The 12,054-nt window shown below is 49.3% G+C and overlaps 1 protein-coding gene across 1 annotated transcript in view; it reads right to left on the minus strand.

Moving 5' to 3' along the window:
* Positions 1-6,488: 6,488 nt before the first annotated feature.
* The window catches only part of LOC135217551 (terminal nucleotidyltransferase 4B-like), a 44,104-nt gene continuing 38,538 nt past the window's right edge, over positions 6,489-12,054 (minus strand). The window contains 3 exon segments of the mRNA XM_064253518.1: positions 6,489-6,524; positions 6,839-6,912; positions 6,915-7,029. Coding sequence (XP_064109588.1) covers positions 6,489-6,524; positions 6,839-6,912; positions 6,915-7,029 — 225 coding nt within the window.

The following is a 12,054-nucleotide window of genomic DNA, read 5'->3' on the forward strand; positions in this document are numbered from 1 at the left end:
ATGAAGAGGCGTCCACACTCATCCTGGGTGTCCAGTTTCTTCAGACAGCTCCGTCGCGCCTTCACAGGACAAAGCAGCATAGCCTTCGTATCGGAGGCGGTGAAAGTCCATTAGGGAGGGTATTGTGAAGGACTCGAACCAATCGTCAGTTACCGAAGGGTTCTGAGTCTTCGCTACGAAGATCGGTACGAAATCGAGCGTCACAAACTCCCCATCCCTTTGTGCTTGACTTCTCGAGAGAAGTCATTGCAGTTACCTAAGACGAAAAGAAGGGGATAGTCATATGACCTATCCCTCTTCGCGACTTTGGTTATGTACAGTACTCATACTGACAAGCTATTAAGACGAAGTAATGATTGCTCTGGAACAACCGAACTAAGTCCACAGCATAGTTCGTAACTGACTCTGGCGCTCTGACAGCTGCCGACTGACTGGTTCGGAATCAGTAGAGGCAAAGTTGTCCAAGCATCCGGGTAAGTCACGTGACCTTCGCCCTTTAAAGAGTTATGCTGAGAGACTAAACAAATAAAATATTTGTTAGTCACCGATGCCGGACGGCGCGGCGATGATTCTCTTAATGCATAAGCTCAAAAGGCGAAAGTCAATTGCCTTCAAAAGACCGAGGTCCCTGATGGCAAGAAAATCTCATAGACGTTGAATCTCAGCTTAAGGAGAAACAACACTATGTGACGTGAAGACGAAGGTAGGCAATGAATGCAACCTACGTCTTCTAGCTGAATCGAGAGAAGGAATCTCAAGATTCTAAACCTGTGCTTACAAATGACTGAAAACGCTAACCGCCATTTCATTGCTGTCCGTTGTGCAATGAAAGCGGGGCGTTCTTCAGTAATGAAACACAGGGGAGAGCAGCCTGAAGAACTGCTTCTCATGGGCTGAACGTTGGAAGTAGAGCTGGCAGGTGTGGGAGTAGGCGATGTCTTTCAATACATCTGCTAATCCGGGGTGAACAATGAACAATTGCACACTCCGAATACAAAATATTTTGAGGACAAACTCAGATTCCGCAAAAATCATTCGCATTATCGATATACGATGCAGCAAGAGACTATTACAGATTCTGTTACCGTGCGGTAAACAGAAAGATGAGAGTCGAAAAGATATCTCTGTTTAAAATTCTCGCAATACCGAAGACGATGAATACTAGCGTCACAGCAGTAGATGGTCATTCATGTATGCGAGAATCCCCGTTAATCAGAGACTTAAGTCCGTGATTGTTGGGCAGAGATACGGTTGGTATTCAATCAAAGCAGGTGAGAAAGACTTAACCAACCGTCCATCTCAAAGCGGCAGCTGGTACTGAAATGCCTCGGGCAATTCAATACGCAGTAGCTGTCACTGACTCGTCATCCTAGTTGCCAAGTAATCCTTTCCACGAAGGAATGCGTTCGGCTAGAACCACCGAGCATAAAAGATATGCTCGAGCAATTATATTTATGCGAAACGAATTTCGGTAAATATAAAGCTTAAATGGTGTTGTTGTGACAACCACCATAAGTATATAAAATTGAAACTGGAAACTCCTGGGAGGTTGCAGGCAACCCGAGTTGCAGTTCAATTAGAATACTTTTCGTCTATAACCAGGATATGCGCCTACCCCTCGGACCATTCAACTGCTTAGCAGAATCATGTCGCGAGGTTAATATACGTAGTATATTTGTAGGATTCTGAACAACGATCTCCATCCTAAATTCTTTCCTTCAAGAAAACAAAATAAGGATTGGAGATCGACCACCTTCGGTCTCTATCAAAGAGTGAAGAAGTCTTCCTCGAAGGAAAGCTTCAATGGTGAACAGAATACTAAGACGATAGTTCAAGCCAAACTGGATATTCCCGTCCGGTCTTCTCTATTCCAGGTTGGTCGCCTACTGTGAGATAGTCTTCTTTCAGCAGCAGTCTTCTTCCTAATGCTAGAAATTCCAGGGAATTCGAGCATAGGCGAGGTTCCCGAGTTATCGTGTAACATATCGGGGATTCTCGTCTCGTCACTTTGGACCGTGGTCTCGCCTAAGTGTTTGGGGATCGTAAGAAACTCTAACACTCTGAATGCGCTAGAAATTCCATAGAATTCTAAGCAGTCTGCGAAAACCCCCACCGAATTCGTCAAACGATATCGGCTGGTGGTCCTCTCGATTCCCGTAGAAATCGAGAATGGGGCAGGTATCCCTCCTCAACGACCGGGGCTTACGTCAGGTAGGACCCGAAGGTCCCCCGGTAGCGGCAGTGCCCAACGTGGAATCCTACAGAGAAATCTCTGTAGGATCCCTCCCCCCCTTTCCCTCGTAGCCGTAAGGAGAGGGAGGGAATGGGGGAGGAATTGGATACTCGCTCGCCTTCCCAGTGGAACTAGCAATTGGAGAAGAGTAGGAGCAGCCATCGCCGGCCTCTCAGAGTCTGGGAAAAACGTATCGTCAGGAGAAAAACGTTTTTCCCCGAGGAGGGTACGAACTCTCACTGTAGGTAAGGGTCTGCCGCCACTGTGAACGTCGTCTGGGTGGGGCTGATCGACACCTGACAGGAGAGAGCCGATACCGTCCTCCGACTCATTCCAGTCCTCGTCGAGGTCGAAACCTCTCAGGAGGACCGAAGGAGTATTTAAATACGGTGTCCGAAGACACGTAGAAACGCCGCTGTCGCAGTAGAGGAGGTGGAAGTAGCTTGATCGACCGGCCAGAACTGAGAGAGCCTTCTTGTCCGGAGACGAGAGACTCTGGTTCAGACAGGATCGGCAAGCTCCGATCGCGGGCAAACCCACCGTCGGTTTGGGTTCCCTCTCGGGCCCCAAAACGACTGAGCAGAGACATGGGCTCTGCTGGTGGGAGCGGCGATCCTTCCCCCAGGTCGTTGTGTGACGAATCAGTGCAATAACCCGGGCAAAGTTACTCTGAATCTCGGAAGTTACAGCGTCTTGAGGAGTAGGACCATCAGTCCCTCCAACAAGAGCAGCTCCCAGGACCCCCTCCTCCTTCAGCAGAAGGACCAGCAAAACAGATCCCCGACAGTTGCCTCCAATCACTTGCGCGTACGTCCTGGTTGGTCCTAAGACCATACGTGGCACGTGCGGCGTCGTGAAGGGATCGTGAGCGGCGCACCTCTCACGATCACTCCTAGCTACCTCGCTCTTCCCGGTGTAGCCCTAGGAAGTTGAAGGTAGTGGAGAGACAGACCTGACGCTCCCCCCCAGCTCGCTGGCAGGACCAGCGTACGTGGGGGGCTGCAGCCGATCACCAACCCGCGGTGGGAATAATCTGCAGGCCTGGCCGTGCCGCTCACCTGTGGCGAGCGGCTCGACTGAGCACGTCGACCCCGGTCCCGTGCGTCAGACGAGCTGCTGCTGGTCACCGTATCGCCCGGTCCCTGTGGAGCGGCGGTCAGTGACCTGCAGAGCTCACTTTCGCAGTGAGACCGGTGAGCGTCCTCGCGGCACGTCAAACCGCTGGTACCAGCCGAGGCTGGTACCGTCGGTCGAGGGGACCTGGGGGACCCCTTCCCAGCCTCAACCCGTGGCCGGTCAGAGACCGTCACGTCCACCCGAGGTACCGGCTGGTCGCTACGAGAGCGGCCGCTGGCCTGGCGAGAGTCACCTGAGCGGCTCTCGACAGTCTTCTGCTCCGTGCCTCGGTCATGACGCTGAGCGAACTCAGGCGTCTTAACTTTGGCTGCACGGTCACCCGAAGGAGACCGTACACTCGGAACTTCTCGCGGACGAGAAACCGAGCCGGTACCTGGCTTAGCAGCAGAGCTGCCAAGACCAGGCGAGGGTGACCAGCGGTAGCCAGCACACCCTTGGTCCCCGTCTTCTTCTTCTTCTCAGAAGGGGAGACGGGCCCCGTTCCCGAAGGAACAGGAGGACCAGCAGAAGAACCCCCCCGTCACACCGGAGTGTGACGAGCCCTTCGAAGTTCCCGAAGGAGTCTTCTTAGGGGGAATATACCAAAACCCGGTTACCAGCTGGTCGCTGCGAGAGCGGCCGCTGGCCTGGCGAGAGTCACCTGAGCGGTTCTCGCCAGCCTTCTGCTCCGTGCCGTGGTCTTGGCGCCGAGCGAACTCTGGCGCCGAAACTTTGGCTGCACGGTCTCCTGAGGGAGAGCGTACACTCGGGATCTCCCGCGAACGAGAGACCGAGCCGGAACCTGGCGTAGCGGCATCGCCGCTAGCACCAGGCGGAGGAAGTACCAGAGCTAACCGATACTCCTCTGGTCCCGTCTATCTCTTCCTTACGGAAGGGGAGGACGGGCCCGCTCCCGAAGGAGGCAGGAGGACCAGCAGAAGGACCCCCCGTCCCACCGAGGTGGGACGGGCCCTTAGAAGTTCCCGAAGGAGACTTCTTAGGGGGGGGAGGCAGCCTTCTTCTTCTTCGGCTTATGGGCCTTAATAGTCGAAGGGAAGAGGCAGCAAACAGACGAAGACGAAGATGGACACCTTCCTCTTCTTCGTCAGCCTCACGCAGGACAGTCGTCAGGTCCTCCATCCAGGCCGGAGTCTGGGCCTATTGCCGAAGCAACACGGCCCGACTGCACCTGTCCGGAAGGACCTGGGACTGGGGAAGACACACCATGGGCAGGACCAGCATGGACAGGCGCAGGAACCAGGAGCGACAGGAACAGCAACCAGCTCAGGAGCGGCAGGAACAGCGGCAGCGGTAAACACAGAAGGGACAGCCAAGCCAGTAGCGGGAACCACATCAGAGACAGGTACGGCAGGCCCAGCCATCGCCTCGTAGAATCATCGGCAGCCAGCGGGAACCTGGTACTGGCGGCCGGTCCAGGGCGAGCTGCTGGAACGCGGAAGTCTGGGCAGGCAAACACGAAGAAAAACACAGGCGGCGGCGGCATACCCCTCCTCGGTACGGCGGCGACCGGCCCTAGAAGCGGCAGACGGCGTCACCGACACAGCATGGGGCGGAGTAGTAGACCAACGGGGGGAAGCAGCATAAGCGGCCGTGAAGGTTGTAGTGACCACTCCAAGGTCACCGCCCCAGACCTCGCTAGACGCTGCAGCAGATCGTGGATGCTAGGCACGCCCTGCAGCCGCAGTGGCCCATACCTGTCCAAGGTCGTCTCCCACGGATGTAGCACCTGCGGTAGCACAGACAGATTAGTAAGAGGGGTTCCCTCACGCACGGGGGGAGACATGCCCCACCCCGAAAAGGGAGGAAGACCCCAACAAAATAAATACGAGGAAGCTGAGCGGGGGGGCAGGAAAGAAGACGAAGAATCGGATACCAAGGGAGTCGCGAGAGCTTTCGACGACATTCCTGGCAGACCTTCGCTTCCCCTACCCCCGCACAGCAGTGAAAAGTAATATGAAAATGAAACAGAATACTGCACTTGCGATTCACTTCATAGAACTTAAAGAGGGAAAAATCAATTCCCGGGTAAGAGCGGAAACTTGATCCATAATAATATGATGCTATCATAAATATATATGAAAATGAACAATACTGCACTTGCGATTTTCACTTTCACAGCAATAAATCGTAAGGATTAATTCCCGGGTAAGAGCGGAAATTGATCCAAAAATTAAATTTGATGCAATTTATAAATGAAAATGAAAAGAAAACTGCATTGCGAATCCACTTTCATTGCATTCTATTCATACAAAATAAGAGGTTCGTGCCGAGCGCAATCAAGCTCTCGGCAACGAAACGCACAGGGCAAAAATATAATGAAAAGAGTACTTACATCTTTCAATTACACACTGCCCAAAATACATGGACTCGGCGCGAGTGCGCCCGCCCTCGGCACCGAGACATAATTCAAGGGTTCAATTCATGAAAAGAGCGGAAAATCGCCGTCTCTACGGCGATAGCTCCATGTTGATTCATAATTAAGTAATGAAAATGAAAACAGTGTACTTACAGTTTCATTTTCAAGTCAAACAAACCATTAGTAGAAAACACAATATAAACAAAAGCATACGACGATGAAGCGGGAACAGAGAGCGATGACGAACACGTCCTTCCAACACCGCGGCCGAAAGCAAAAGTGATTCTTCACCTCTCGGCGCGGCTTGGGCGCGCGCACGATCGGACAAGCAGTTAACTACCGTTCTCCCCTTGTTCGAAGCTTACGACCGTCCCAGCTGCCGCTAGTTACCTTCCTATTGTTAAAGGACCGAGGGTTTGTATTACGTATCGGAACAAATAAAAAATTATGAATTAAACAGGCACACTAAATCGGCTTTAAACAGATAGAAAGTGATCACTTCCTATCTTAAAGGTGGTAGGAAAGTAACTGATATGTCACGGGACGCCAGGGGCATTCTGGGAACTACAATACCCCGTGACCAGGTGCAGATGCCAATAGTACCTTGATCACACAAGTTTTTATTAATTCTACCAGTTTCCAGCTTGGCGCTAGTATTATCCAAATGTTAAGACCTCAGGTTTGTTTTGTATATGAACAATAATATTTTTCTTCACTGGATTCCATTTGAATGTACATACTTCCATATATGTATGTTACAACTTACACTTCAATGAAACACTTACAATAAGCATCTAACTGGAACAAATAAATTGGTATTTTATGATGTAGAGTATGATCTAGCTCCTAATTAATTAAAGCTTAAACTATAGAAGAAAACTATGATATAAGCCAAGGACTGTATATAAACTTGATTCTTATACTCACAGAGGAAAACACTTGTATCTATGACGAAACAACATGAAATCAAATAAGTTAGGAAAATGACACCTTTGATCAGGATCTTCCACATGAGAGCAATTGAACTGAAGAAACATGGTTATAATTAATAAACACCTGAACTTCCACATGAGAGCAACTGAACTGAAGAAACAGTTATAATTAACACACACCTGAACAAAGTTGTAATTAACATGTTCACCCATAAATGAAACTAACCTATCCTTTGATATATAGGCTCCCCCATCTTAATTCGAATTCCTGTCTTCAAGTAATTGAAGTGTCTTCCGTAAAGTTCAAAAAACTCTATCAGTAGCACTCCTAAATTTGTATTTGGTTGAGTCACATCCTGTCGCTGATGGAGCTGTAAAGAAAATATTGTGTCATAGAATATAATTCACATTTAATAAAAGAATCAAGCAATTGCCCACACCACACCATGAATTGAGGCTCCACTGGACCTCTTATATGAAGCATTCAAAAGTTTGCTTGGATGTACATATGGCTTTCACAAAAAAAGAGTAATGAAAAAACTGCACATTATTTTAAAACCAAGGGATAGACAGGACTTTTTAAAATGACTAACAACTAGAAAATTGCTGTCAATCAACAAAAAATATTTTTCAATCCTTGATTGATACCACACTGCGTTCTCTTGAGGCACTTGCATACAGAGTTAATATTGGACAAATGTATTAAAAGTGACAACAATCATATGATAAGGGCTCAACAATAACAAAATCAAAAGCAGTTGACCTACCCCTTTACTAAACTATCACTAAAATATACACCTGGCACCCAAAACAACACACACTCATGCGTACACACACAAAAGATGGAATATCCATGGAAATGCCACAACTACTGCATCTTTTGAAGATAAAAGTTTATCACGAAATTATGGATGAGACTAACAATCTTTTTTACAGTTACCACCCAAGATTTGAGCAACCATTCCTGTCTTGAATGGCATATACAATTATGAACCAGTTATACCATAATATGACAATTTGTCGAAAATTGCATTTTTCCTAACTATACAAACCTGAGGTCCTTTAACAATAGGAAGGTAACTAGCGGCAGCTGGGACGGTCGTAAGCTTCGAACAAGGGGAGAACGGTAGTTAACTGCTTGTCCGATCGTGCGCGCGCCCGAGAGGTGAAGAATCACTTTTGCTTTAGGCCCATGCAAAAAGTTGCAGAGTGAGGGGTGGCATGAGGTGGGACTATATGTAAAGGACCTCAGGTTTGTATAGTTAGGAAAAATGCAATTTTCGACAAATTGTCATTTGTTCCGATACGTATTACAAACCCTCGGTCCTTTAACAATAGGAAGACTCACTTCTTGGTGGGAGGAATCTGAGTCTTTTTGGTGAACAGACTGGTGTTCGTCCAACCCTGGAGTGCCTCCCTGCGTCGTAGAGCAAGGGAGGGAATCCAAACCTCTGTCCGATTGATCGGGGTGTGCACCGCAGGATCAATGGTCAGACCTCTGGGCCAAGTACTAAGAGAGTGGCAAGCGTATCTCTTCGTACCAGCAAGCAAGAACTTGTTCCTGTTTGCAAGAGACAATCATAAATGATGGGTTTGTCTCAATTGCATCCACTTCCTCCCCCTTGTTGGAGGAAGTGGTGGAATATTTACTCCTATCCTACTGAAAGGGATAGGATGGTGCTCTATTGAGTAGCTCACCTGCATCTCGTCCTTACCCAGCAGGGTGACGACCGTGTCCCTCTACCCAAAGGTAGAGGGAAGAAGAGTGGGAAGAGGAGCCAGTCACTCTCTCATTCCTCATCCATTCTTACGGTCACACCAGGACTCGATGCTGTTCAGCCTGCGAGGGTACTGGGTTAACTACACAACGTGTTGAGCAACCAACCACGGTTCCCAAGGAAAAAGATCCAAGGAAACTGTGGGCAATATCCTGAAGGTAGAAGGAGGTGCATGCGGTCCGGTTGGACCAGGGCCTGCCTTCATTACCTGCGCCACGGAGAAGTTCTTGCGGATGCGAGAGAATGATGAAGAGGCGTCCACACTCATCCTGGGTGTCGAGTTTCTTCAGGACAGCTCCGTCGCACCTTCACAGGACAAAGCAGCATAGCCTTCGTATCGGAGGCGGTGAAGTCCATTAGGGAGGGTATTGTGAAGGACTCGAACCAATGTCAGTTACCGAAGGGTTCTGAGTCTTCGCTACGAAGATCGGTACGAAATCGAGCGTCACAAATCCCCATCCCTTTGTGCTTGACTTCTCAAGAGAAGTCATGCAGTTACCTAAGACGAAAAGAAGGGAATAGTCGTAGACCTATCCCTCTTCTCGACTTTGGTTATGTACAGTACTCATACTGACAAGCTATTAAGACGAAGTAATGATTGCTCTGGAAACAACCGAACTAAGTCCACAGCATAGTTTCGTAACTGACTCGGGCGCTCTGACAGCTGCCGACTGGACTGGTTCGGAATCAGTAGAGGCAAGTTGTCCAAGCATCCGGGTAAGTCAACGTGACCTTCGCCCTTTAAAGAGTTATGCTGAGAGACCAACAAATAAAATATTTGTTAGTCACCAATGCCGGACGGCGCGGCGATGATTCTCTTAATGCATAAGCTCAAAAGGCGAAAGTCAATTGCCTTCAAAAGACCGAGGTCCCTGATGGCAAGAAAATCTCATAGACGTTGAATCTCAGCTTAAGGAGAAACAACACTATGTGACGTTGAAGACGAAGGTAGGCAATGAATGCAACTACGTCTTCCAGCTGAATCGAGAGAAGGAATCTCAAGATTCTAAACCTGTGCTTACAAATGACTGAAAACGCTAACCGCCATTTCATTGCTGTCCGTTGTGCAAATGAAAGCGGGGCGTTCTTCAGTAATGAAACACAGGGGGAGAGCCGCTTGAAGAAACTACTTCTCATGGGCTGAACGTTTGGAAGTAGAGCTGGCAGGTGTGGGAGTAGGCGATGTCTTTCAATACATCTGCTAATCCGGGGGGGTGAACAATGAACAATTGTACACCTCCGAATACAAGATATTTTGAGGACAAACTCAGATTCCGCAAAAATCATTCGCATTATCGGGATACGATGCAGCAAGAGACTATACGAATTCTGTTACCGTGCGGTAAACAGAAAGATGAGAGTCGAATAGATACTGTTTATAATTCTCGCAATACCGAAGACGATGAAATACTAGCGTTTCACCGCAGTAGATGGTCATCATGTATGCGAGAATCCCCGTTAATCAGAGACTTAAGTCCGTGATTGTTGGGCAGAGATGGTTGTTATTCAATCAAAGCAGGTGAGAAAGACATAAACAACCGTCTATCTCAAAGCGGCAGCTGATACTGAAATGCCTCGGGCAATTCAATACGCAGTAGCTGTCGCTGACTCGTCATCCTGAGTTGCCAAGTAATCCTTTCCACGAAGGAATGCGTTCGGCTAGAACCACCGAGCATAAAAAAGATATGCTCGAGCAATTATATTTAAGCGAAACGAATTTCGGTAAATATAAAAGCTTAAATGGTGTTGTTGTTGACAACACCATAAGTATATAAAATTGAAACTGGAAACTCCTGGGAGGTTGCAGGCAACCCGGGTTGCAGTTCAATTAGAATACTTTTCGTCTAAGTCGCAATCCGTAGAATAACCAGGATATGCGCCTACCCCTCGGACCATTCAACTGCTTAGCAGAACATGTCGCGAGGTTAATCCTACGTAGTATATTTGTAGGATTCTGAACAACGATCTCCATCCTAAATTCTTTCCTTCAAGAAAACAAAATAAGGATTGGAGATCGACCACCTTCGTTCTCTATTAAAGAGAGTGAAGGAGAAGTCTTCCTCGAAGGAAAGCTTCAATGGTGAACAGAATACTAAGACGATAGTTTCCAGCCAAACTGGATATTCCCGTCCGTTCTTCTCTATTCCAGGTTGGTCGCCTACTGTGAGATAGTCTTTTTTCAGCAGCAGCAGTCTTCTTCCTAATGCTAGAAAATTCCAGGAATTCGAGCATAGGCGAGGTTCCCGATTATCGTGTAACATATCGGGGATTCTCGTCTCGCCTCACTTTGGACCGTGGTCTCGCCTAAGTGTTTGGAGATCGTAAGAAAACTCTAACACTCTGAATGCGCTAGAAATTCCGTAGAATTCTAAGCAGTCTGCGAAAACCCCCACCGAAATTCGTCAGACGGACGGCTGGTGGTCCTCTCGATTCCCGTAGAAATCGAGAATGGGGCAGGATCCCTCCTCAACGACCGGGGCTTACGTCAGGTAGGACCGAAGGTCCCAAGCCCCCCTGGTAGCGCAGTCCCAACGTGGGATCCTACAGAGAAATCTCTGTAGGATCCTTCCCTTTCCCTCGTAGCCGTAAGGAGCGAGAGGGAATGGGGGAGGAATTGGATCTCGCTCGCCTTCCCAGTGGAATAGCAGTTGGAGAAGAGTAGGAGCAGCCATCGCCTTGCGGCGATGGCCTCTCGAGTCTGGGAAAACGTATCGTCAGGAGAAAACGTTTTCCCGAGGAGGGTTACGAACTCTCACTGTAGGGAAGGGTCTGCCGCCACTGTGAACGTCGTCTGGGTGGGGCTGATCGACACCTGACAGGAGAGAGCCGATACCGTCCTCCGACTCATTCCAGTCCTCGTCGAGGTCGAAACCTCTTAGGAGGACCGAAGGAGTATTTAAATACGGTGTCCGAAGACACGTAGAAACGCCGCTGTCGCAGTAGAGGAGGTGGAAGTAGCTTGATCGACCGGCCAGAACTGAGAGAGCCTTCTTGTCCGGAGACGAGAGACTGGTTCAAGACAGAATCGGCAAGCTCCGATCGCGGCATACCCACCGTCGGTTTGGGTTCCCTCTCGGGCCCAAAACGACTCTAGCAGAGACATGGGGCTCTGCTGGTGGGAGCGGCGATCCTTCCCCCCGGTCGTTGTGCTGACGAATCAGTGCAATAACTGGGTAAAGTTACTCTGAATCTCGGAAGTTACAGCGTCTTGAGGAGTAGGACCGTCCAGTCCCTCCAACAAGAGCAGCTCCCAGGACCCTCCTCCTTCAGAAGGAAGGACCAGCAACAGATCCCTGACGGTTGCCTCCAATCACTTGCGCGTACGTCCTGGTTGGTCCTAAGACCAACCTGGCACGTGCGGCGTCGTGACGGGATCGTGAGCGGCGCATCTCTCACGATCACTCCTATATACCTCGTCTTCCTGGCGTATGCCGAGGAAGTTGAAGTTATCGGAGAGACAGAACTGACGCTACCCCCTCTCCCCCTGACGGTCGCCTCCAATCACTTGCGCGTACGTCCTGGTTGGTCCTAAGACCATACGTGGCACGTGCGGCGTCGTGAAGGGATCGTGAGCGGCGCACCTCTCACGATCACTCCTAGCTACCTCGCTCTTCCCGT

Source organism: Macrobrachium nipponense, chromosome 7 (assembly GCF_015104395.2).
Source record: "Macrobrachium nipponense isolate FS-2020 chromosome 7, ASM1510439v2, whole genome shotgun sequence".
Classification (NCBI taxonomy): domain Eukaryota; kingdom Metazoa; phylum Arthropoda; class Malacostraca; order Decapoda; family Palaemonidae; genus Macrobrachium; species Macrobrachium nipponense.